Source organism: Charadrius vociferus, unplaced genomic scaffold, assembly GCF_000708025.1.
Source record: "Charadrius vociferus isolate BGI_N301 unplaced genomic scaffold, ASM70802v2 scaffold309, whole genome shotgun sequence".
In the NCBI taxonomy this organism is placed as follows: Eukaryota; Metazoa; Chordata; class Aves; order Charadriiformes; family Charadriidae; genus Charadrius; species Charadrius vociferus.
In genome coordinates this window covers 3,308,431-3,336,242 of record NW_009661370.1, presented here as the reverse complement: position 1 = coordinate 3,336,242, position 27,812 = coordinate 3,308,431, and the positions used below count along the sequence as shown (strand labels likewise).

The following is a 27,812-nucleotide window of genomic DNA, read 5'->3' as shown; positions in this document are numbered from 1 at the left end:
ATGGCTGTAAGTCCTCAAATAAATAATGCTGAAGTTTATGAGAATTTTCATTGCTAACTTCATGGAGACTAGGCTTTTACCTGTGGCGTGTGTGTTTATATACAGGCACGAATGTTTGATATCTGAGAATATTCTTTATTTGCAATGTCAGATATATGGCTTTATGTATTGCATTCATGCTTTGTAAATGTTGTATAAGTAGTGAGTAGATGTTGAGTCCATTGCTTAGAAAAGACCTTCTGTGATACATTATTCTGAAATATTTCAGATTTATAATTCTGCAGATTAATATTTCATATAGTTTCTTTTTTCTTTGTTTCCTATAATGCCCTTCTTCAGTTTGTCTTGAGCTGCAAGAAGGCCTAGATTAAAAATCTTTCCTTTAAGGCTTTCCTTCTATGAAGCAGTTTGTTTATTTCTGGTGCAAGGTGTCTCCAAAGGATGTTCCTGTAGTTATGACAAACAGAATCATTTTGTATGTAACCTTTTCTTGCACAAATGACTCAGTCACGAGAGTGTAAGCTTATTTTCAAAAGTACAACAAACAAGAACTGGGGATATTTGGTAACTATTTTGTAATCTTTCTAGTTTCATAAGCCTATCCTGACCCTCTTTAAGACTTGGTCACTTAAGGCTTCTTTTTGTATTTTAGTCATATTTCACAGTTTAACAAATCTCTTAATACTCTCTTTGTGGTAATGGGAAAAGCTACAAATGTTAGGTGTTGGTTTGATGTAAATGGTTTCCTGTAACTTACGAAACGGCAATCATCTTAGTTGCCTCTAGGTTCCCTCCTTAACAGCATGTTTCAGATAGAAATGACTTGTGCTATTACAGACCTCTCTTATCGCTGAGGATGTATAGAAAGAACAAGTTAACTTTGCTGGTCACTATTCATAGAAAAACATTCAAAAGAGACTTATCTTTCCCAATAACCATATGGTTTTATATACTCAGTTTAACTAGTGATTTTTTTTTTTCTTTGCTAAGGTGGCAGTTCCACTTTTAATACTTACTCTCCATAACTGTAATAGGAACCTAGTAAAACTGATGATGGCTTTTAGAAATGTTTGCATGTTCCAGAATATTTATGTTCCTGTCCAATAATTTTTAGAAATATTTTAATCTTATTCCAAGCTCTTGTACTTTTGATGAACCAAAATACTGTCCAAAGTCTGTATGACAGATAATACTGATGTTGAAATTGTTGAGTTTAACAAAACAAGTTCAGCTGATTTCCTGGGAGATCTCTGAAAGATCCTTTGTTAGTAACAGAGATGAAAGCTGCAGAATTGGAGCTGGAATCAGTTTATTCCATCTCTATACTGTGTGTTCATTTGTCTTTAGTTTCAAAAACTATTAACACTTTTTTCTATTTTTCTCCCTCCTCCCCCAGGGAGGCAATAATGCAGGGCATACAGTTGTTGTGGATTCTGTGGAGTATGACTTTCATCTTCTGCCAAGTGGGATCATCAATCCAAAAGTCACTGCATTCATTGGTAAGCGGGACATCTCTAAAAATTAGACAATACTGTAGTTACAGACTTCTGGCATATTAAAATAACAAAATATATCTGAGAATGTACAGGATCAGGATTTTTCTTCCTCAGATCCTCATAGGCTTGAACTGCTCTACTATCTTGTTAGTATTGTCTTAACTCAATTGTGAATTTTGGATTACGGAGGTTTCTTTTACTGTCTTGGATAATTCATCTTTGTTCTTATCTGTCCTATCGATGCAAACAGCTAGCTGCCCAGCGTGCCTTCATTTTCCCATTCCCTCTTATTTTCTCTACCAATTATTTCTTTTATTCTCAGGATTCCTCCTCTCTGTTTTCATCTTCAGCCCTACTAAGTAACTACCAGTACCTTTTGACCTATCAACACTTCCATCCTGCTTTTTTGATACCCAGAACTCCTGTCCCTTACACAGTGTACTTCTCCAAATCAGGACTATATTGTTGTGTTCTTCCTATCACTTCTTCCTGCACCTCTCATTGCTTTGAACCTGTAGTCTTGCCTCTCAGCTTGGTACACTTGCCAAGAGTTAAGTGGTCATTGACAGTGTGCTAAACAGCAAAGCAACTAAAGAGCCTCTGTCACTAGTTACTTGACTCATGAACAGTACTTGCTGGATTCTTGGGTCTGACTTGTAGTGACTGTATACTCGCAGTCAGCATTAACTCTTTACTTGGTAGGACTTGGTGCTTAATTGCCTCTTTTCGGCTGTTATGTTGTGACTTGATTGTGGGATAGTTTTGGATCGACTTGCCCTGCCTAATATTTCTACAGAAATCGAGCCAATGGGCATGGAAATAGATTCCCTCTGATGAAGGCAAGGTTGGGATATTAACTGCTTCTAGTTTTGAGGGCTGTGGCAGATGATACTACTTTTATTCTCTTCAGATGTGCTACTGTATTGTGTTTCTTTAAAAGATTATTGCTTGAAAACAGTAAAAAAGGATGCTCACTTGCCATGTTTTGTTTGGTAGACTCAGGGTGAAGTAGGAAAGACCCCAGCCTTTAAAAGTACAGTAGGCAGGAGAGAGCTTTTTACGAATTCTATTGTCAGTATCTGCTATCTTTTGGCCTTGTCTCAAATCTGAAGTTTGTTCTTCTAGCATCTTTTAGGTTTATGTCATGGTTTTTGTGGTGCAATCCCAGCCAGCAACTAGGACCGTGCAGCTGTTCACTCACACACACCCCACACACCCGCTGCTGTCAGTGGGATAGGGAGATGAAGGAGAAAAAGGGGGGAAAAAAAAAAAAAACAACCCAAATCTTGTTGGTTGAGATAAAGACAGTTTAATAGAACAGTAATGGAAGAGAAAATAATAATAATAATGGTAAAAGAATATACGAAACCAGTGATGCGGTACAATTGCTTACCACCCAATGATAGATTGCCAGCCCGTCCTGAGCAGTGATTGCAGATTCCTGCCCCCCTGGCCAACACCCTTTTGTATACTGAGCATGACATCTATGGTATGGAATATTCCTTTGGCCAGCTTGTCCTGTCTATGCTCCCTCTCAGCTTCTATGGAAAGCTGAAAAAGTCCTTGACTTAATATAAGTACTACTTAGCAACAACTAGAACAATGTTTAATCAGTGTTATTCTCATACTAAATCCAAATCACAGCAGCTACTAGGAAGAAAATTAATCTGTCCCAGCTGATACCTGAACAGTTTGCCTTGTGTTTAAAATCTCTTTTGGAAAAAAAAATAGAAATCTGGCTTAGGATTCCACTGAAAGGGCTTATAGGTTAAAAAAAAAAAAACGGGGGCAAGGGCAAAATGATTGGAGCATTATAATAGGTTATTACTATTGATTAGGACTGTGCCATGAAGGTTATAGTGAAGAAGCCTTAAATATTTTGGTGTTTAGAATGCTGTTATCTATGGGAAATTGGGTGATGTGCAAATAGTTTCAAATGGCAGGTCCCTTCATTCTTTTGCTAAATGTTACATGGATAGCTTTGGATCTAGTGGTCTACTGAGTTTGGTATGACCTTAAGATGGTTCGGTTTTGCTATATGGAAATGCTCCTTTTTGGGCACTCGGTGATACTGGTTAATTGTATGAGCTAGTAGTGTTTTTCTGATCAATGTGACAGCTATACGAAAGCAAGCTTGCTTTTGATAGAGCTTTTTCTTCTGTTTTTGCTAGTTTGTGAACAACCCCAACTCTATATACTGGATATTCTATTTCTGTTTACAGCAGAAGAGTGCCTGAAGGGGATGCTAGTGTATATAATGATGACAGAAATGTGCTAAGCTTTTAAAAAACAATAGGGTTATTAAACTGAAGTACAAAGAGGGAAGTTAATTTTAGATGTGAGGAAGAGGAAGTTGCATTCCGGACTGTCCCACGGTCCTGTTACTGTTTGTCCTGATGTAAAATGAAAGTTTGTTGAGTTTATTTAAAAGATTCAATGTATGTAGTTAGAAACGCATACGTAAATTGGTCTTTTATGGATGGATTCTGAAGAATAAAAATTGCAAAGTTTTGAAAGTTTAAAAACTTAAATAAAATACTGCATACAAAACATGAAGTGTCTGAATTGTTTGGAATATTTTTTTCCATGCTCTACATAATTCATTAAATTTTGTGTAATGGTTTTCTTCAGGAAATGGTGTTGTAATTCATTTGCCAGGACTCTTTGAAGAAGCTGAAAAAAACTTAAAGAAAGGAAAAGGTGAGAAAATTTTAAGATACTGCTCTTAAAATAGTTTGTGGGGCCCTCCTCAAAAGATTTAGATAGAGAATGCCTCTGTAGACTTTACGTATACTGTGTTTTTCCAAAACTCTGTTTAGCTGCTAGTTTCTCACAGGAGCCTCGCTAAAAGTCCCGGGGCCCTCATGGGAAGACAGGCAAAAGGAGTCTCTGTACAGTTTCAGAAGAGGATGTATTCTAAATATGAATTGTCTAAATCTGAGATTTTTTCTTTCCTTAAAGCAGTGAAATTAAGAAGTGAAACAGCTTGTTAAAGTGTTACCTGTTTGTAGTCGGTTTACCTCTTAGAATTTTAGTGTACTGTTTGATGATACATGTTGATGTAAACAAATGCTGTGTATATCACTTCTTGATTCAACTCAGTTTTTGGATACTTTCTGTTATGTCTATGGCCATGCTTGGCAGCAGTCTGCTCTAAGTGAGGTAAATCAATTGTCTAGATTATTAAAAACCAAAAAGCTGCTAACTGATTGTTGAAATTGAGTAACTGGCAGAATAGCTAGAATTCTTCCTCAGAATAAACCTTTCTCAGCTTTATAGGCTGATGCCAAGTTCTAATTATTGAAATTTACTTTTTTTCCCCTCTAGAATGAGATTGCTCAATCTTTAAATAAATTGACTAAAGACTAAACATGAGAAGTATTTATCCTTTATACATCAGAAGACAAAAATTCTATACAAAACATAATTTGAACTATTTAATTTTGTCTTTTAAGGGCTAGAAGGCTGGGAAAAAAGACTAATCATTTCTGACAGGGCTCATATTGGTAAGTTCCTGTTTGTGGTTTGTTTTTTTTTTCTTTTTTGTAAGTCTTTGTTTTCTGTGACCTTTCCATGGCAGTAAAAGCATGACAATTTTTAGCCATCTCTTTATATAGGTATGTACTTTTATTTGGATTAAGTCTCCATGTGCTGCTTTGGTTTATTGAAGATCCTAAAAAAAAAAACCCTCATTCACCAATCAGGACCCTCCCAGGTTTATATTCTAGCAACTCTAATCCTATTCCATAAGCATAACCTAGTCAGGAAAGCAGGTTCACTTTCCAAGCCAAAGATAAGAGGTGCAAAGCAGTCAAAAAGCAGTTCAGAAGTTAATTGACTGAAAGACTCATTTCCTCCTTTGGTGTAAAAGAAGTGTTACTTGTAGCAACCTTTTTGCTGGAAAATCATGTGACTGGGCATGACTCCCAAACTAATGGGCTCCCTGCCAAGAAAATTGCCACATACTTCAGAAAGGAGACTTTATGGGAAGAACTCTATAAGGATTGAGAGAATGGCTGCTGCCCTCCTTGCAGGGAGCTCATCAGTCAGGTGTTGATTGCAGCCTGTGTTCCAGACAACAATGCAGTTCAGAGCCTGGAGTAAAAATGATGTTTTGAGTCGAAACCACCAACACAGAGCTTCAGAGGCTCTTCCTGTATCACTCCTAGAACATCTTTACTACACAAAGTCATCCTTTAAAGTAGATTTTTAGATATTGTAACATAATAATTACATAACTGCATGTATTAGGAAATAGGCTGCTCTGGTAGTCATCTTCTGATGATGTAAACCTTTTAGGTCTTTATCAGATAAAAGCTTATAACACCAGAAAAAAGGTTTTGTTTTTGTTTTTTGGCTTGGTGTGGGGGTTGGTTTATTTGTTTGATTTGGTTTGGTTAATTTTTTTTTAACTGATCTGGAATAGCTTAGTGAATGAACATATTTAAGAATAAATACATTTTTACTTTGGAGTAACTACTGAGTTTGAAATAGTTGAGTAACTGTTTCTAAGTTACTAAAATTCTTTCTGAGATTAGAATCTCTGTATGTGAATTACTTGGAAATTACTATATTAATTGTCACAGAACAGTTTTTCTAATATACTGCAATGGCAATACTGTGAAGTTTTCATAGCTAAACAGGTCCTGAGTAAAATGGACCAGTTATTGACTGTCACTCATAATCATTCACCTCTTAACATAAATGAACTTTCACAGCTTCTGTTTAGAAAATTTTGATGGCAGTCTGGAGATCTGTTGCCATGATAAATATGCCTTCTCTAAAATGGGTATTGATGATCTGTGAATGATTAGTCTGTAACAAAAGATCAACCAAAACCAGGTTCAAGCTGCTGGGGATAATGTAATCCTTTAAATTATGAGGATGTGTGGAAATAAACACAAAAATAAATTGGTAAGGCAAACAAGGAAACCCACTCATTCTAGAGAGACTAGTGTACTTATTAAATGAATCTGTTTCTTGCAAGTTTTCAGTCTTTCCTGTGTAATGTGTAGATTAGTAGAAAAGTTTGGGAGGTAGTACTTAAAAATAAGATGGCTTCTGTTAACCTGCAAACTGTATTTTACATGAGTCTTGTCAGATACTTTTTTTTTTTTTTTGCTTTTATGGTAGATGAAGAATTGGTGCGAGGAATACTTGGCATAATCTTTATCATTAATGATATGTAATGCTTTAAAAAAAATTAGGGCTTGTGAAAGATGACTTCTGTTTACATAACACATTGGTGGGAGCTTTTGTAATTCCCAATGTATTTTAATGTATGTTGTCTAAAATATAAAAATAATAAATAAGAAAACTTTAGAATGAATGAGAATGTTTGTTTATTTAAAATTCCCACCTTGAATTTCAGCAGTATGATGTTTTTTACTAGAACTTGTTTTCCAGGATTTTTTTCACCTGCCTGTTTTTATTGTTTATTGTCCATACATTCTTTTGGGCCATTACAAAGCTGAAATGACTTAATTATTCTGTGGGAGGTGTATACACAGTTTGCAAGTATTCTACAAAATAGACCCTTAAAAAAAGTCTCCGAAAAACCTCAGAACTCTTCCCTTTGAAAAATACTAACTTGTAAAAAAGGACAAAAAACTCTTGTCATCTTGTTTGCCTCTCTTCAGTGTGTATATTTTTGTTTTCCACATTGATAAATAGGGGAAGAGTTAGTTTGAAGAAATTGTTACTGATATGGTAATTTGTTTCACACAAATTTTCTACTTAAGTTATTTTTATTTTCTTAGTATTTGATTTCCACCAAGCTGCTGATGGCATCCAAGAACAACAGAGGCAAGAACAAGCAGGAAAGAAGTAGGTAGTCTTATTTTGTCAAACATAGGATGATTTACTACAGACATATGACTTAATACTTTGGATTTCTGTTGCAGTTTGTCATCGGGGTTAAAAAAAGCATTAGTTATCCTTCTAAGTCTTCAATGTGGAATATGCAGGGATCATTTCTTACACTTTTGTCTTCCAGTGGCTAGCAAAAGATTATATTCTTAAGGAAAGGGTTGTATCTTGATATTTTGCCTTATGAAAAAGTTCTTAGTTGCTAATTTGCTTTATAAAAAGGGTTCCTGCTTCTTAAATGTTTTAATTGTTTACTGGAGGAATTTGTTTCTGTAAAAACGTATTTCTGTTTATGAAGACTGAAGGACCCCTTTGTCATTTCCAAATAACTGAAAGTTCTGATATGACTAATTTGGTATCTCATGATGCTTCATTGTCAGAAGTGCATGTAAACGTTCACATTGTCTACTACATGTTGCTACTGACTTTCTGAAGCTTTTGAAACTTTTAGAGACTAACTGTTATGTTTCTAACTTGTGATTTCCAGGCAGCTTGCTGGTTCTTGGGGGTGGGGAAAAAGCTGGCAGAATTAACTGTGACATGCCTACAGCTGGAAAGTAATGCAGCATTATAGACTTCTGAGATACCAGTAAACTTAATCTCTCTTCTTGGAAGTTTGTCTATGTAGGCGAAAAGTAATTAAGTCTTCCTTACTAAGATCTGTGAAAGGTATCATCCATGACAATAACCTTTAAAAGAGTGTCTGATTTGGGCGTACCTTGCTTCACACAGCTTGCTATTGAGTGATAACTTGTCAATTGTTCTTACACTAGGTCATTTTCACACTCCACTGTGCTGTAACAGCTGTCTTGTTACCTGTTATTTTAGGAATTAAAAGTAAACAGGAAGAACATACATATGCATATGTATGGAAGAATATACATATATTCTATTCTTGAAAGTTTATTAAGTGCAAGCTAAAATTGCTATATGACAATATAAAAACAGTCAGTCTCTCAGCTGCTTGTGAGAAGGAATCACTTTATTAGTTAGTGTTTAAGATTGTAAGGGAAAGCCCGATGAAGAAATAACCACTTTTCTCCAATTATTTTGTTTTAAAGAAACCCAGGGGAAAAAAAGTTACATTCAAAGGTGAAAAACTATATTTGTTCTTTCTTTAGGGTTCTTGAAATTTTGCAACAATCATATAGTTTTCAAGCTTGTTAAAACTGCTGATAGATTGAAAATACGTATCTATTTCCTCCTAAATTTTAAGGCTATCTAAGTGACTGTGGTGGTGGAAGTACTACTACAGGCTATCTAAGAACAGGCTATCATCAACTGATTATCAAAATACTGTCTTCTGTTTGTTGGGGGCGGGGTGGGGAATTAAAATAGCCTGCTACCATGTCTAACTGTAGGTTTGACTGCATAGCATATTTGGCATTAAAATTATTTTGTGTCTAACACTTCAAAGTTGATCATTATAAATAGTAAGGTTTGGGTTTTTTATTTTAACTGAATGCTTTTATCTGTTCAAATGTAGCTCAAAAACTGTCTCAAGTAAGGCTCATGTAGCTTCCCTTGCAGAAAGGTTATAGAAAAGGTAATCTAATATAGTATATGCTTATACAATTGTTTTAACTTCTATAAATACACTCTTCTGACAGCTTAACTCTTTATGAATTGGCATGTCTTAATGAAACAAAATAAATGAAAACCAACTCCTCCTTAAAAAAATTCTCTGTGGAGCGTATGAATTTGGGTGGAGGATGGAGTCAATTATTTAAGCCACAGTGTCCTGGTCTTGTTAAATGAAACTGTGTGATGCAAAATTGATTGTCTTTTTGGACCGGAGGCAAACGTATCACTCTCTGAGGTTACTCAGTATTGAGTCTATTTGGAAGAATTTGTTTTTCTCCAAGATTGTTTTGACTCTACTCCAAACTACTAATGACCTAACTAAAATGAATATGTACTGATTATGAACTGTATTTCGGTTCACTCAAATATCAATTTATAGCCTTTAACCTAAAGTTTAGATATGACCTGTATGTTCCACTTGAAATGGAGTCCCTCTTGAACCGAGTTATGGTATGGCACCTTCAAGGCAGTTTGACGAAATGTGGGCCACTCTGCATATACAGAATTTATAATTGAAGAAGATAAGGCTTTGTGTGTCTGCTCGGGGGGCGAAAACCGAACACAGAGCAATTAAAACTAAGTGCAAAACTAAGCTTAGCACTGTACAGCAGGCTTCTGAGAATGCTGCACAACCTGTTCACTTCTCCTTAAAAAGTTACTTAATCTTTTGAGAGCGATGGGGAAGATGTTTGATAATCTGCCTATGATGAGTGCAGTTTGGCTACATTTTGATAGCTATTTAGCAAGACTGGCAGAAGATGCTTTCTGAACTAGTTGTACTTCTGTGACAGTACAGTGCAAGCAAGTTGTGTCTTGTGATATCACTGACTTAAGCTGGAAAAGGCTTTTCAGGCAGAGTAGGGAGGTAAGGGTAAGAAAAAGAATTCAGGTTTTCAGAACTGGCTGCTGTGGAACCCTTTCTAACTTACAGCATTTTGAGTCCCGTTGTCACTCTTAGGTACTCAACAGTGTTTTCTATTTTCCTGGCTCCTACCGAGGCATTTAGAGTCAAATGAAATATTTCTTATATACAAACTTGAAATCCATACTGTTTGTGCTGTTGCTTTATGCAGGACTTTCTTTAGGTCTTCAGGACAGTTTTTTAGGAAGGTGGTTAGTTAGTTTCAGTTCGTAGTACTGGAGGATGTCATCTTGGCATTCAGTTCCTAAGTATAAAAGTTGGGAATTATGTACAAATAAATACATAAGAGTTCGCTAAACTATGAGAAGATACTGGTTTAAAACCGGAATTATGTAGATTAATATGTTTATTCTATAAACAGTGATATTCTGAAACTAAGTTGCATACTAAAAGTATTTCATGTTTTAAATGTGTAAAACAAGATTCTAAATGCTCACAATTAACAGCATTTCATTTTATGCTAAGGATGTATTGGCTTTAAGAAAAAACACCTTAGTTTAATATCAAGAATAACTCCTGTTATTATCTTTTCAAAGTTTGGGAACTACCAAAAAAGGAATTGGTCCAGTATATTCTTCAAAAGCAGCTCGAAGTGGACTCAGAATGTGTGATCTTGTTTCTGACTTTGATGAATTTTCTGAGAGGTAATTTCTGTATTTTAATGCACAGTTATAAGCATGGTTTTCAGTTTCTGGGTAGTACCCTGTGTAAGCAATTACATCTGGTTGCTGTTACTTTTTAAACTAAAACTTATTTTAAAATATGAAAAAACGTTATTAAATTACCTATTTATATTTATTCAGATATTTTACTGTTTGAAATTGTTTAATCACCAAATAATTGCAGATACGTAACCAGTAAAACCTAAGGTTGGTGGGGGTGTGAGGAGGAAAATAAGCAAAAATCTTAGTGAAGCATTTTTGCCTTCCAGGTTCAAAGTGTTAGCCAATCAGTACAAAGCGATATATCCTACCTTAGAGATAGATATTGAAGGGGAATTGGAAAAGCTCAAGGTAAGCCTACTTCAGCCTGTTAAATGATATAATCACTGTGTAGTTACTGATATGTAAATCTTTTGGTGACTGACGCTTGTGTGAGGAGTTAAAACATAGTACATATCACAAGAAATTGGTATGTATCAATTTTAAAGAGTCTGGTAGCATTCTTAAAGACACTTTTGACCTCACTTTATGCAGCATTTCAAAACTTGGTTTCAAGAGAAATACTGTAAAGCTTAAGAAAAAGGCTTGTATAGGGAGAATTATTTTGACTTCCACTTGCTCAAACATACTGGCTAGGAGAAAAATACCCACGATTGTAGTTGGGCAAGGTATGTTTCGTCATAAAGCAGAATATTAATTCCTTGTATCAGGAACTTAAGAACTGACGTAAATTATTTTTCTAATAATAATAAGCCTTAAGGAAAAAAAATGCTGTCTAACAACATAGAGAAATGTAAGTTGATAGCAGCAGAACTAATGAAGCCTGATTGCTGGCAAGCTAGTGTTGTGGTTAATTATGAATTCTGATTTGATGCTTTCCCTGCAATTGGGACAGTTGTGAGATTTCTCACTAGTATTAATTCTCTTATGCCTAATAATGCGATTTTTGTGGTGTGCCCAAGTTCTTATTTGGGGAAAAAAAAAAAAAAGTCAGGTGTCTTACCCTTACCCAGCCTTTTTGTTGATGCATTTTATAGAAGCTTAACTGTATGATATTTTTTTTTCCCCCCTTAGAAAACTTCAACTAAATTTGGCAAATTGTTTAAAACCATTGAGGTTTGTGTGGAACAGGGGAGGGGGTGCACAGTTACATGTTTATTTTTTTCAGAAAATCAGGCCAAAAAAATCATCCTTCTTGTATCTTCAGTTGCCACTGAATCCAGTTCACCAGCACTAGAATGGAGTATATGGGAGTTCTTAACACTTCTGTTTGTCTTACTTTTAACCATATCTGTTACCTATGTTGAACTGTAGTATTTTTATCAATATGTAGACCTAAAAATCAGCTACAGTTGAGTGTTTTATAATGCTTTATAGTTTACTTAATACACATTAGGATTACAGAATATCTGAAACTCATTGTTAGGGTGGAAACATGTATTTGTAGCTTGAGGAAAATTACTTGCACTTAATGTTTGTTTTATGCTAATGCACTTGATTAAATTCTGAAATACAAAGTGTTATATTTCATGTGAAGTGAATCATTAGAATGAGAACTTCCATGTTCCAAGTGTTAATCGGAACATTACTAGCTTCTTACATCTAGCTACTCAGTGGCATTCAGGCACTTGACCCTTAATTCCACTAAATAACTTTTTACTTTTACTTACAAACTTACCTATATATATCACAAATTAATGCTGCTTTACAATTGTGTGCATTTGTTAGCTTCAGATGGCCAGAAGTGGAACTCCCCACATGCTGGTTTGGGGGGAGAAACTTTAAACACTTGGAAATTAAATACCAAACACAGTAAAGTATTGTGATTATACTCAAGCTTGAATATTTCTAAAGTGTTTCAAAAGTTTGGATTTTATTTCTCATTTCTTTTTTCCCCTTTTTTTTTTTTTTTTTCCTCTTTTCTTTCTTTCCTCCTAGGAAGAGCATACATGTTTATTGTATAAATCTGAGTCTAACGTTCTTCCTTCCCCTGTTCACACATTATGGTATACTAAGCATTTCTTCATGTTTGCTTTTCCTTTTCAAAAGGAATAAGAACATTTTTATGAAGGAGCAATAGCACTTGTACTCTGGCTGGCTTTATCATAATGAAATTGTACTATACACTAGTCTTTTGTATTATTCAGGGCTGCATGGAAAAAATAAAACCAATGGTAAAGGATGGTGTTTATTTCATGTATGAAGCTTTACACGGACCACCAAAGAAGATCTTAGTAGAAGGTGCAAATGCAGCACTTCTGGACATAGATTTTGGTAGGTATAACCTTTTTGAGACACACGTTGCTGTGTACTTACATTGTGAAAGGGCACACTAAATATAAACTCTTCCATGATTAGCTGCTTTTATGGCATAAGTGTTTTGTATTTTAGAAGAACAGTACTCTCTATGGCTAGCAAATAATTAGAGAGGGGTAAAAGTTTTTAATTAAATTCTTTCAAAAAGCTTTAGATTAATTATTTGAATGACAGTACAGATCAGGTGACTTTTCTTAGAGTGTAGCTATTACTTCAGTGTCTATAAATGTCATATACAACTGTGAGTTATTTCATACATCTATGCAAAACACTTCAGAAGAAAAACATGAGAGTTTTGAGAGGCAAAGTATATATGCAAAATACTTGTTAACTTTTGAAGAATCAACTTGCATATTTTTTTTTTAAACCCTTTATATAATACGTAGTTTTCCGCTGTTTGACGATGTACGGAAAGATGTTGGGGATCTGCATTGTCAATGAGGCAAGAGTGAAAAGATTATCCCAAACAATTCAAAATTATAAATGGTGCATTTTTTCTTAAAGCACTGTAATTTTTCTAATAAAATGAGAAGCTTGTTGATAGAAGCAGCTTTTTAAAATGAGATTATTGTTTGTTATCATTATATTGTAAAGACAGATAAGTTGTTATACCTCTTTATAGGCATAACCAGCCTATATGATTGGCTCCTGCATTTTGTCAGGTTTTCCTTCAGTCTCACTAGCCTTGTAACTGCATCATTTTTATTGATGGAAAGGTGTTTAAGTCTGAAATTGAAGCCTGTAAGAACTACTGCCAAACCTAAGGATTTTGAGATGTTTAATTTTTAACTCTCTTTGTCTTTGCTGTCCAGGCTGCTTTTTAAATGAGGCCTGAATATTTAACTAGAGACAAACTTTAATGAACTAGACTATATTCCTGGAATCGTTCTCTTTGTTTTCTTTAATTGTGGAAATATTTTCTTCCATTTGATTATGTAAGCAAAATTGTTCTTTCCAGAATTTTACATTTCTTTGCAATTTCTTACCATTATAATGTGCTGATCATTTTCTAGAACTTGTATTTTATTTTTTTCTCCCAAAATGAATACTGGTAAACCTGTATTTTCTAACCTTTTAATACCATTTTCTTAATAGTGTCCCTTCAAATTTTCCCATTGTTCTATTAGTGAGTATATTTTATATAAGATAGCAAGGCATGGATTTCTGGTGTCTTATTCCAGTTTTTGACTTCTGTGATCATTCAGAATTGTTATATAGTCAACTTTTGCCTCTGTACCCGTTGAAGTGGTAAGATTTCTACCTTTTTCAATGAAGAAGGATCGGAAAACATACACACAAAGCTAAGAGCTCATTAAATGTGTTCTTCACTGCAAAATAACGTTTATTGTGTGTTTTGTTTTGGTTTTTAGTGTTGTAAAACAACACTAAGGTAAGTTCAATGCAAGTACTATTCCTCTCCAGGTTACATTTATTATTTTTTTACTAGTTTAAAACTAATGTTTTAATAAGTTTTTAAAATATTTTTTTTTAATAGGCACATACCCTTTTGTGACTTCATCAAACTGCACAGTTGGAGGTGTGTGTACAGGTCTGGGTATGCCACCACAGAATGTCGGGGAGGTGTACGGAGTTGTGAAAGCATATACAACGAGAGTTGGAATTGGTGCCTTTCCTACAGAACAAGATAATGTGAGTATTATCGGCCCTAGATGTGATCTGTAACTGGGTGACATAACTTGGTGCATCCGTCTTATGTTAAAACAGTGTTACTAGTTAAATGCAAGTAGAGACAGTGTGTTTGGATGTCTCATTCTTCAGATTCTAGACTGAGCTTACAGGATTGACAAATCTGATTGTCAGTTTCTCAGACCTTCCTATGAAATAGAAGGTGAGAGCAGGAACAAGTTTTGAGAGATTTGCTGAAATAGCATTCTCTTGAATTAGAAATAGCACTTTGTATTTCTATTTTCATCGCAATGGACAACTTTGTGAAAAATTGGGGGAAGAACTTTTAAGGTAATTTACACTATTGTAAAGTGTTGTTAAGTACACACCTGTGTCATGTATTGCAAATTAAAAAAAAAAAAGTCTCATGTAATAGTATTACTCTCTGTTAGGAAATTGGAGAATTGCTACAAACAAGAGGTAAAGAGTTTGGTGTTACCACTGGTAGAAAGAGAAGATGTGGCTGGCTGGACCTTGTGTTACTCCGATACGCCTACATGATTAATGGATTTACTGCGTGAGTTATTTTGACAGCTTTGCTGGCAACTTGACATAAAATCATGAAATGCTACAGGTTACTGCAAATTGTACATATACTAGTTAGTAACATTTGGACTGTGAGTATTGACTTGTTGATTGTTTTGATATTTTGATAAATGAACTGTCCCTCATTTTTCCTAGCATTAAATGTTTTTATGTTTGACATTTTCATACTTGTAAATTTCTTTCCTTTACTTGTAGCATATTGTTATTTCTCATTTAAAATGATCCAAGAAGCACTTATGTATCCTAGTACTTGATTCTTCAAACTACCCTAATTCCTGCCATCCCACCAAACCCAAACCAAATCAAATGCATTACAAAGGCCTTAAAACCGGATATAGTTTCTGGGGTTTTGTTTTGTTAGTTTGTTTTCAAAATAAGACAGATAAGATCAGTATCTTCAGCAGTATGTGTAAATGTAGAAAATTTGGATATGACTTTGGGATTTTAATTAAAATGAAAAATAGGTATCTGAAACAAAACTGGCATAAAATTTCTAGTAGATCAAACTGTAATACATGCTTTACTTAAATTTTCCTGGTTTTCTCATCCTTTGTGTTTTTTATTTAAAATAGGATACATCCAGGTATTTACAGAGCCAGTGTTTGATTAGTTTGCTGCCTGTACTGTAGGACAGGAACAGACAGCAACAGATATCATGCTATGAAGCCCTCTCAAATGAATGGTCATAAAGTATCTTGGCAGCATCCTGACTGATTAAAATTCTAACACTTAAAGCTATAGACAAGTCACTTTAATTGGAGAATACCTGTTCTTTGCATTTTGCCATTTTCTCTTAGTGCTAGATCTAAGGACACAACAAAAAGGCTGTTTAAGTTTTTGTCTTTTTTTTTTTTTTTAATCACACCAGATAAATAGATTAGTGCCGTAGGAGCTATTTTTCTAAGGAAAGACAATTGATCGCAATGTGCAGGAGTCAGTTTTTCTTTTGGCATTTTTACAGTGGGATTAGAGTTGAGAGTTGTTGAACTTGTTTAACCAGAGTAATGTTTCTTTACAGATTGGCACTTACCAAATTGGATATCTTGGATGTATTTCCAGAAATCAAAGTTGGTGTTGCATACAAACTAGATGGTGAAATCATACCTCATTTTCCTGGTAAGATTGCTTGTTTATCAATTTTAGATTTTGGTGAAATGTAATCTGATACAAGTAAAAGTCAAATGCATTTAAGTAAAATTTATGACAGGAATGTGTTACTTCAGCATCAAGCCATTAATTTCTTCTCAGATGCACCAGAGACACCCTGTACCACACCTGTACCTGCACCCTAAGGACACCTGCACCAAATACTGTCATTTGTCTACTAGAAAGATGCAGAGTGCTACATAAAGCTTCTTAAATGTAAATGTTGTTACTGTTTTATCCTTTTTCTTTAATACAGACTGCATTAGCTTCAAGCTGAATTGGATGCTCATTTCACGCTCTAAACCCAGTGTCTTATTCCCACTATTGTATTCATCCCCTCTTCTGGCAGGACAGGTTTTCATTTAAGCGTGCAGTGAACCACATGGGAGAACCAATCCAGTTGAAAAGCCAAGTTTTTCTCTCCCTGTGTTGTTTTTCTAACAGTTCAGTTCCCTTTAATGGTTCGCAGAGCAGCCAAAAACCTGACACATCTATGCAATGGAAAAGAGGGGAAAAAGGGTGAGGGAGGAAATGAGCAATTAGTTCAGGTGAAAGCAAGGCTATTTTCTAATGCACAGCCAACATACATCAGCTTAGCATGATAGAAACTATAGCTCCTGAAGAGGACAGTGGTCATTTTACTGATCATTTTTACCTGAAAATTGTATCTGCATGTTAAAATATTCAAATATCACAAAACATTTCAGGGATAATGCATCTCTTTCAGTTTGTCGTAGTAGGGGTACTCCAAAAAAAGGAAGAAAATTAACCAGTACTAAAGACTGAGCTTTCTGAGTTTCTAATGTGCGCATAGGTGCTTTGTTTTCATTTTAATTGCTACCTCAGGGTTTGAGGCTGGTCACAGGTTACAATTCTTCAGATGATATCATCATCAGAGAACCTTTTGTGGGTGAGATCATCAACTGTGGTAACCAGATACAACTCACAGCTGGATTTATGTAGTATAAAGATGTAATTATGTATAAAGGAATAAGTGATGATCTGCCAGTAGTCCTTGAAAATAGCACATATCTGTTGGGGAAGTTCATAAAGAATTAATAAAAAAATCTTCTGTTTCTCCATGTACCTGATGGAGCTCTGTAATTAATTTGCCCTCCAGCGTCTTCAAACAAAAGTGACAGTTACAATCTGAATGCATACTGAATGACATGGCATGCACTTCTATTCAGGAAATTTAGTAATTGTCTTGCACTAAACCAGGGAATGCTTTTTCCTTTTTAAGACTCAGATATTCCCTGATTGATACTGTTATCAAAATATTAAAGAAATTTGTGTGTACTTTAGGTGGCCTTTGAGCATAATGGAGATTGCACGTTTGAATTGAGAGCTACTCAGTACATGTTTCATCTGTAGCCCTGTCATCTAACCTGGGGGCTATTTGGACTGTCTTGTGCTCAAGCCAGGAGGACCTTCTCTGGCAATCTGTCGCTAAAGTTGACATAAACACGTGGCCATGTTTTACAGTACTAAGACTTCAGTGATTACTTCCCCCCCGGCCCACCATTTATTGTGTCTCACATGGGACCAAAATCTTGTTACAACTCCTGAGGGTGGATTTTGGTCCCTGTATATGCCCAGATAACAGGTAGCTGACCTTTGGTCATGGCAGCACAACGTGGCTCACCTGCCTATTTTTATTTACTGTATGAACAATTAAGAATTCTGGTAGAAATTTAGTAGAAACTGTTGACTTTGCTGTTGACGTGCTGTCTTCCTTAAGTGTCAGGAAGGAGTTTGAGCTGAACTTCTGGTAAGCTGGAAGATGCTGTCTCTCACAGTGCCTCTGTGTTCCACGCCTCTCTCTTTGCTATACTCCTCAACATTTGGCAGCATTTTCAGCACATATGCTGCAGGTTACTTATTACCCCTGCCCCTGGCATAAAAACCAAAAGGTAACTTTCTTCCCACTTTGTGTTTTGTGGACAATTAGATTATTTCTGATGTCAACATCTCTGCATGCTGCGCACTTGTATAATTTATTTTTTTTTTAAACTTGCCACTTTGGCATTTTGAATTTAATTTAGAAGACATCTAGTCTGGGAATCTCTCACTGGCAGGGTATTTCTTTCTCTCTCTCCTCCCCATCCTCCCACTCTCTTGGAGATGTTAGTGATTTACCCTTCTTGTGAGATGACTGTCTCTAAATTAGAAGCACACACAGTGCCCACCATCTCAGGAAAAACATGCCATATTTCATATATTGTTGCTTTTTCCAGCTGGATCAGAGAATCATACGAGCCTCACTCAGGTTTTTTTAGCTTAGGTTTCTGTGGGCATTTCATAATCTTCTGTTAAGAAAGAACTGAAAATGTCTTGTAAATTTACAGCTGACTTCAGTTGGTATCGTTGAAGCTCTAGTCTTTTGCTATGGAACTGGCCACTATCTCCATTTCTGTTCAGTCATAGGAGTTTATTAAAGAAAGATAGAAGTCCCTGCTAGCTGTGAGCTGATCAGTTTACAAGGAATGCGAAAGCCATGATCTAGTCCTGCTAGTGTCTCCTGTCCAAGTTCAGGCGTCAGTTGATCTCAGCACAGACCCACAGACCGACACAACCTCTAGCTCAGGAGACTTCAAAAACACAGATCCTTACGAAATTGGAGCAGCTTTACTTCATGCTTGCTCCCCCTGCCCCACCCCGCTCCTGCCTGCTCTTTCCCTGAGCATCTGCTGTAGATTAAAGAGCTAGTGCACTGTGCTAGATGCACCTTTGGTCTGAGCCATATGACTGGTTTTATGTTCAGTTTCTGGAAATTGTTGGAGGATCTTTCTCTTACAATGGTGCCAAGATCCCAAATCTCAGCTATTCTTTTTGAGTTGGAAGTAACATCACATCATTCCCTCTCCAAATTATAGTGCCAGACTACCAGATATTGTGATATCTGCTCTCTCTGTTATCTAATTCAGCTGTTAATAAGGAATATTCCAGAAACCCTAAAAGATAAATCCCCTAAGGGAAGAGCTGAGAGAAATCTAGATGGTGACTAAATCTGTTACTACACTGAGTTCAGTTTATGGGCTATCTTTGCCACACATCATCTTTTATTAAACCTGCTGGAGCGAAATGAGAGAATCATTTGAAGCATCAAGAAATTTATCCCTTCTTTTTCTTCTTCTCTTTTGTGGAAGTAAGGAATTAAAATAACACAGAGTAATGGAAGATTGTAGACAGAATTAGACCATTCAGTTCTAAGTGCTTTCAGCTTTCTCCCAGCTAGCCTCATCAGAGAGGCTTCAAAGTAAAAATGCCTGTGGATTAGGTGTTCAGTCACTTTCTCTCTTCAGAACGAGGGAGGCTAGCATGTTATTCTAGACCATCTGCAATGCCCAGAGATTAGTTTGTGGTTTTGCGCTTTGAACATAGCTATACTATTTTGCAGATCACCTGGACAGTAGACAATACCCCAGATGTCTGCTGTCATGCTGATGACAGTAAAGAAAGTGCTTATCCTTGGCCTCTGCAACCCAGCATCCTTAATGTGCCTGTCTATTTGTCCTGATTACAACAAGTATTGATTAAGGATCATTTGCATTAATCTGTGAACACCTCAGTCCAAAAATTGTCCATTTCTTCACTGTTGTAGGCTTTAAAGTCAGTAGAGCATAGTCCTCTTTCACCCTTACTCAGAATGCCTGGTACATGAGGGCTGTCCTTACAACATCGCTACAATTGAACTCTTACCTGCGCCAGGACAAATTACTCAATATGCTGAGCCTGAATTTGTTGGCTACACGCACGTTGGAGGGGATTAGCTACAGTTTTGTATTTGCATCTCTACTGTGCATCTTGCGCCTAAACCCCTTTCCCAGGTTGACTAGCTATCTTTGCAGGAGTGACTTGAACTGAGACATGGAGCCTACATAACATTAATTACAGTGCCTTTGGCAGAACCCTTCTTTTTCAGGAAGGCAAGAATGCCTGACACCTCCCAGTGTATTTTTTTGTCAATGTATTTTCACCATTTTCAGGCTTAAGGCTTTTGTTTCGCTGCCCAGTGTCATTCGAAGACTAATGTTCAGATAGTTACTGGAATGATTCAGTTCCAGAACAGTGTGCTTAGCATCTTTTCCAGTACTTGAAATCATCACAGGATTCAGAGTTAATGGACAACATTGTACCAAGTTACTAAATGAAGGACAAAATGGAATATACTCATTGCTTCTATTCTAAGAAGTAATTGGAACAGTTGCTGTTCATACATCATGTGGGACTCCACACTGGCTGACAAATTCATTTTAGAGTTTTGGGGCAAAGGGTCTGTGGGCATCAGAAGTACATTATTTATAGACTGCATCTTATAACTATGTTTAGTAAAAAGTACACTCCTGTGACACTTTAAAAAAATGTTTTAACTGCCTGATACTTACAAGCTGATGCCTAATTTTGTTTTCACATCACCAAATTCCCTTATGAAGGGGGAGTTGGATCTTGGTATTTGTTCAGAAAAAAAAAAATCAACATTTTGGGGAATTACTTTTCCTGGAAAACTGTTTTCTGAACTGAAAAGACTGTGGTTTAAGCAAAATACATGCATGTGACTCTGAGTCCTAAAGTGTAAGTCGTGATAGTTACTGGATTTTTTTTTTTTTCTCTTCTTATATTAACAAAAAAGGACACTTCAGCACCTTCAGTGCTGGTACGTTATCTTATGAGTAAACCTCTGTGTATAAGAAAAGAATAAAAAGCTTTACAGTTATGCTTTTAGAGAGAGAGAATATGTAATCTTGGTAGACATAATATATTCGTTCCTGTTTGCTTCTCAGCCAACCAGGAAGTCTTAAATAAAGTAGAGGTTCAGTATGAGACACTCCCAGGATGGGATACGGACATATCAAATGCAAGGACTTTTGATGAGCTGCCTGTAAATGCACAAAATTATGTTCGCTTTATAGAAATGGAGTTGGGTGTTCCTGGTAAGTAAAACAGATCTCTTTTTTTTGTTTTGTTTTCTTGTACTTTGCCTTAATGAACATTCAAAATATTGAAATATTAAAAACTAGTTTGCAGCTGTGCTTATTCTCATATACCTGGTGATATTTGTAATTATTGTTTTACTTCTTTTTATCTATCTATATAGCTGTTGAATTGAAAACTTTCAGAAGTTTTAATATGCATTCTTTCTTTGGCTTATACTATAGTTCTTGTTCAACTGAGATTTTTATAGCTTGCTTAATTGTTTTTCAGATTATTATAATAGAGCTTTAGTTCTGCTGCCATTATAAAGTCATTGGGACTAGTGGTATATTAATGTGATTAAATATGTGACACTAAGAGGTCCTAAACTAGCAAATTTCTCTCACGCTCCCTAATAAAGGTGATCCTGTGGTTCCATCCAAAGCTGGGACTTAAGAGATGATGCAAATCTTTACTTTTCTGACAATTTCTTTGTATCTTTTTTTCCTATGATCTGGAAAACTAATTTATTTATTATGGCAGCTTCAAGACTTATCCTGCTTTTCTAACTTACCAGTGTGTTCTTACTTTGACAACAATAGACAGTTATTGTTTCTTAATGTACTAGTAGTATATGCTGCGTTTTTCTTCAGATTATGGTACTTAAGATCTTAAGCACTTAAAAACATAAGTCTGTATCTTACCTTGAGATACAATCTGATCTTGCTTTGTATTACTTTTATTAAAAGTTTGCTTTTCTCTCCTGCAGTTAAATGGATTGGAGTAGGGAAATCCAGGGAATCAATGATCCAGCTGTTTTAAAGATTTCAGATGCATGGAAGAAAGCACACTCCTCAAAAGACTGCTCATTCTTAAATGCATTAGTAGCCCGCAAAGCAAAGATGTTGGAAAGATAGATTGTTGCATGGAAAGAAATGCTAGAGTTGATACCCCCAAATCAATCGCTACTCCTGAAAGAGACTTTAACATGAACCTGTATCAGTTCTTGTTCAACTGCAGTTTCCAAGACACTTGTCATTTGTTGTTCAAGGTGCCATCAGATTTTTTTTTTCTTTACCTAATATTTACTTCATAATGTAATTCCTGTTTGAAAATCTAAGGTAGTAGCATTACTTTCATGACTGTTTGTCCTTGTTATCCTCTCTCTGCTTTTGGCGGTGTTACTTCCCTGAAATTTTAGACAGTAAAAATAATGCAGTTTTGCACAGATAGTTTTACATCCTCATTATTTGTATTCCTAAAGCTGTTGTATTCTTAATGGCTGCTCTTGTCAGTGATTAAAGAGGGGGGATTCTGATTTTATAATGCTATAAATGCTGTCTAAATTATTGTGTGATCTGTTTTTTAAAAAAAGATGTGATGCCAAGTCGTTAAGAATGTCCAGGTTTTTTAGCCATGTAACACAGAAAACTTACTCTTTGTAACTCACAGAGGACACTCAAGTGTTACCAGGAAGTGTGCCCAGAAAGTTAGAAAATTGATATTGTAAAAAGTTCATTTGCGATTATTAAAGAACTGTTCTGATTTTTGAGTTAAATGTTTGATAATGTTACTCATTTTTTTTCTGGTATTTTAAAAACCCTGCACTTCTCTACTTCCAAGAAACTGTTCTCAAACCGTTTCCCTAATTAAATGAGGTTATATTTGCTAAGAAGTCTAACATTTTGATGCCCTTTTAAATTCCTTTCTACATAGCCAATAGAAGACCTTTCTCTGGAGAACTGGCAAAGCACAGACACTTTTGTAATTATAAATTGAAGATGCTTTAGAAATAGCATTTAAAGTATTCAATGTATTTGCTTTAGATGTAGGAAAATAGCAAGTATTCACCTCATGACATCTGACATATTTTGGCTTATTAGTGTTGGGAAATGTTCTAGATTTTTTTTTTAATTTGTAACCATTATTATATATTCCAAAGAATCTTGATTTCTTTTGGCAACAACCCAATACTTGCATATTCCCTTTCCAGATTTTTTGAGAATGACTTTGTTTTTACACACTATACTATGGTATTCATGTGCTTCCTTCTCACTTCAAATAAAACTTACTTTGTTTCATAAAAAAAGCTTGTATCGGGGTGGAGCAGTAGTTCTAGATTTAGTTTAGTATATTTCAGCAATGCAGGTGAATATAAGAAACTTCTAATGCAAAATAAAAGATACGAGGCCTTTGAGATTATGTCTTAGGTAACCAGGTGTTGCCTGAAATGGAGTAGATTTGTTGGATTGATGCTGCTGCTGCTGAAACATGAGAACAATGTTTATGTTCTCAATTGACATAAAATAAAATTGCTTATCATAAGGGAACAGGAGGGCTCAAGAATAAAACTACTGATATTTAAGGAGCATTTTCTACTGCATTGTTTGCATGTGACAGTGGTTAGCAAGGTGTGTACTTTTCTTGTGCAATATGTGGAAAGAGGAGGATACCACAGAATGCTGGAAAACTGGCAAATACATTGAGAGACCTTTGTATTAGCATTGCATGTAAAGATCATTCTCCTCAGCATTAAAAACCAAAAAACTTCATACTCGTTTTTTTCTGGAGGGGATGAGGGTCTAATTTTGCTGTCAGCTTCACTGTCTGGGAGAGAACCATACCATCCCTCCCTAGCTAAGGGCCATCTTGAAGTATAAAACTCTTCCTAATTCCCTGATGAAGAGAAGGAGGGATATAGCTGTGTGAAACATAACTTCCAATCTTCATTAAGAAGGAAGAAAAACAATGTTGCTATTTTCTAGGTCATGGAGAGAATCGACCTTGCAATGTGAACAATAGGTAATAATTACTAAGTATTCTTGTCTTCTTGTAGCTGTAGGAGGCACCGAGGGGATTTGTGCTGTCAGTGAAACTAGCAGCCAAGGACTGGGGGCCTTGCTGGCTCAAGGAGTGAGTAAATAAATAAATGAGGGCATGCTTTCCTTCTACAGCGAATGAATAAATGAGGACTTACTATGTAGTTGTATTTCACTCCTGCCAAGGAGAGACCTTCAAGTTTCGATGGAAACAGGCCTGTTTCAATTCTTCCACGGTGCAAACTACCTTTGATTTTCAGTTAAGGAATTCATATTCCCAGATGCAACAGGATTTCTAAGCAATACAGCTATAGCCTAAAATGACAGAAAGTATTTGTGCAGTTCAAGAAACAAACCAGAATTGTCTTGGATGCAAGAGTGATTTATGTTCTTTTGCGTTCTTTTAAGTGCAGCTGATTCAGTTTCTTTGATTGTTCCACTCAAGTGCAGACCTGGAAAGTTGAAAACATCCTCCTGCCAGTACTCGTCCAGATAATGCGTAGTCCAGGATCTGTTTGTGTATATTTACTCTCATAACCTGGAACGAAGAATTTTTCTCTTTAAATTTCTGGTGGTTAAACTTAGCATCTGTAAAGCTTATTATGTTGTCCCTGAGTGCCGGTTTCATATAGGCTTTGCTAGAGTAAATTCTTGGGCTGGTACACAAACACTTTCCTGGTGTTATAGAATGGTTATATTCTGCCAAATTCTCCCCTCCACCAACGCTACTCCTTTGTACATATGGGGAAATAGGCCCATGTAAAACCATGGAGCCAAGGAGGAAGAAGAGAACAGCTGCCTAATACTGTACCATGAGCAGGGTGTTTAGCAGGGGCAGTGTTACATGTCTTTCAAGGCACTTGTAGTTTTTTCTCTAGCCAAAATTCACTGTTCTGCTTTCTCCCCCCCCGCCCTTCATTAATCACGAGCCCTTTGGCCTCAAAGGAGTTGCCACACTCATTGGCAAAAGCCTGTGACAACTCATTGGTTGTCTGTCACAGACTAGTAGTAAGCTGTAACTAAAAGGAAAAACCTTTGTACTTCAATGACAAGCATGTATTTATCAGGCCGTTCTGTATACTCCCTTCTTCTGTGAAGTTTCTTCTGTTGCTAGCATGTAAGAGAGGATGGCAGCATAGGCTAGGAGTTGAAATTGATTCTTCTCCAAGTGTCCCCTCCCGCTGATGGGATGTTTACAGGAGGCACGGTTACCTGTTAGATCTGGCAAGGCTGATGACAGACAAGGTATTTTGATCTCAGGCCATTCTTGCTGCCACTGAAATATTTATGAGGTTGATTCTCCTAGGCTTGTGCTGTACTGCAGCATTTAATAGCCCTTATGTCCCTACGGTTTATTGAGTCTCCTTTACTAACTAATAGGAGGGGAAGTGAGGGATACTTCTGCTGCTTAGCCTTTCCATTTGTATTCCATGTGTAATTGGATTTTGGCACGTAGCTAATGGACAAAACCTTCAGACAGAGTGGCAGGCAGATAACAGTGATGTAATGCATGGCAGCTGCTTTCGTCTATCATCATCCTGGAAATCTACTTTCTAATAGAACATTATAGTTTCCTTTTGCTGTCACAGCCAGCTCCCTTAATGAAACATAATCAAAGGTTTGACTGGTTTAGAAAAAGTAAAAGGCAGAGACGTTGGGAATGAAGATAAGGGGCAACTCAATCTGATGAGTTTTCTCGCACCTGTACTGTTCCTAGTCTCTGTGAAACGTAATAAACCTAGTGGTATAGTAATCAAGCAGACTTCTTGTAGTGTGTGACAGCTTTACCTGCTTAAAGCAGACTGCTGTGCATGCGTACATAGATGATGCATTATTTGCAGAGACTTAAAATTTTACAGCATTTTTTGTTGGTCTGAGTGTTAAAACTCATTTGACATGTCATCTTTAAAATACTTTGCAATAAATACGCATTCAAATATCTTCAATTTAACTTTAAACAGGTAATGTTGAGTTAAATCCTAATGTTCTTCACTGCCACTTTTGAACTATTAAATCAAGTGTATCAGAGCAATGTATTTTCTTACACTCTGTTGGGTTTTTTTCAGTGATGAATCAATTTGTGCATACATCAAGGTGCTTACTCTTTAGCTCCTTCGATACACACTACTGGCATTATCCACAGTGTGTTTTGAGTAACTATTTTTAGATAACAGTTTGCACAAGTACAAAGAGTTTGCCTTGTTCATTGGTTGCCTTCTGCATATTATGGAGGGAGCTGGGATACCTGAGTGTTGGTAGTGGAGAGACGGTGTGGCTTTGGGGGACAGGTAGCAGCTCTTTTTTGGGAAAAGTGAGATGACTTTTCACTTTTTTCTCAGTGCATTTTAGGACTAGTTTGTTTACAGCAGAGCCAACCTTCCTATAGCAGGAAACACAGCATGGGTGACTTACTTGTGTTGAGATACAGCAAGTCAAATGCTGCTTTGTATGAAGTTTGATTGTACCAGTCGCTGGTGGTCTTTTCCGTTATTTTTTGAAAATGCACATACTTCCTGAGAGCTGAATTGTCGAAGTCAGGTTGGAATGGAGTTTCAGCTTCGTAGTTTACTGGAGCCAGTTGCAGTTTACTGAAAGGTCTGGGCAAAAAGCATAAATCATTCTGTAATCTCATGCTGACATATGGTATGTAAATACCACGATCCACCCAAAGGGGCATTAGAAATGTACGTTCTAATCTCCTTCTGAAATGAGCGCTCAGTATAATGCAGCTGTAATCTAATAGATATTAACAGCCTGAGAATGTACAGTAAGACCTTAATAATTCAGTATTGTTCGATTGGCTCCATCTGACTTGTAATTAGCACAATAAGGGTTGTGCCTCTTGCAGTCAAGCAACTAACTGCATTAGTTTAGTATTACTAGAATTTTTAAAGCCTTGGCTTTCCAACAGAAATAGCCTACAACATTTTAATTATTTTTTTTTAAAATTAAACATGTTTTGAAGTTGATGTGCAGTACAATAAATTTTCATAGGGAGGAAAAAACCCAGCATATTTTTAAAACAATTTCCATTCTAGATTCTGATATACATAATAATTTCAGGTCATGCAGCACTCCTGGTATGGCCAAAAACTTTTGGATGTAGTTTTGGTTTACTCTGCCTGGATTCTCTTGTTCCTCTTTTAGGCCAAAGTCATAAAAAAACATTAGAAATTGTTGCAACGTTGCCTGCAGTAGGCATAAAAGAGCAAGGCTTGTTCCACAGGTCTAACTGGTTTACTCTGACACACAAGCTTACCCTGGAGCTCCTCTGGATGCGTGTGCCTTGTGGACCCGTCCTACTTGCCCCAGGTAGAAACCACAGACATCCTTTCCAGGACGAAAAACTGAGCTGACGAAGGAAGGGAGTAGAAAATGGTGAAGGTACAAGCAGGAGACTAGAGAGCAGGAATCCCACCCAAGCTGTGTAAAAGCAATTTTTTTTTGGTATGGCAGTTATGGAAAAGAAGTATTTTTGACCCAGTACAGAATTTAGAAGCAAAGAAGGCAATGACCTCGATAACAAGGCAAAATCTTGTATCTTTTGAAAAAAAGTGGGTTCGTGCAGGTGACTGCTTTTTATTTGTTTAAGAGCTTTGCCCCCATCCCCCCCCCCAAGTACCCTTCTGAAATGTTAAGAGTCTTGAGCAAATTTTTTTTATACAACTAACTGATAGCCTGACCTGTGCGCATAATGTGTGCTGTGTGGTTCAAGAGGCTTACCCTGGTGGCAAGATCGGTGCAGGATCTATAAACTCCCTTAGTTTCTTTTCAGAGTACAACATGCCAAATTCCTACAAACAATGATGTAAAATATTATTATTTTGTTGTTGTTAAGGAGCTGCTGATGGAC

General features: G+C 36.3%; 1 protein-coding gene across 1 annotated transcript; it reads left to right on the top strand.

Annotated features, from left to right (window-relative positions):
* ADSS (adenylosuccinate synthase) lies at positions 1–22,475 on the top strand. The gene is made up of 13 exons (XM_009893658.1): positions 1–6; positions 1,397–1,499; positions 4,128–4,196; positions 4,952–5,002; positions 7,256–7,322; positions 10,407–10,514; positions 10,802–10,883; positions 12,680–12,806; positions 14,344–14,498; positions 14,927–15,051; positions 16,099–16,196; positions 21,011–21,160; positions 21,910–22,475. The coding sequence occupies exons 1-13, from the start codon at positions 1–3 to the stop codon at positions 21,960–21,962; spliced, it is 1,194 nt and encodes a 397-aa protein (XP_009891960.1). The 3' UTR covers positions 21,963–22,475.
* Positions 22,476–27,812: the final 5,337 nt, after the last annotated feature.

Excerpts from the sequence above, each read along its gene's own strand:
- ADSS (XM_009893658.1), top strand. Across the intron at positions 7,323-10,406 it reads CAAGAACAAGCAGGAAAGAA|TTTGGGAACTACCAAAAAAG; the intron begins GTAGGTAGTCTT and ends ATCTTTTCAAAG. Across the intron at positions 10,515-10,801 it reads TTTGATGAATTTTCTGAGAG|GTTCAAAGTGTTAGCCAATC; the intron begins GTAATTTCTGTA and ends TTTGCCTTCCAG.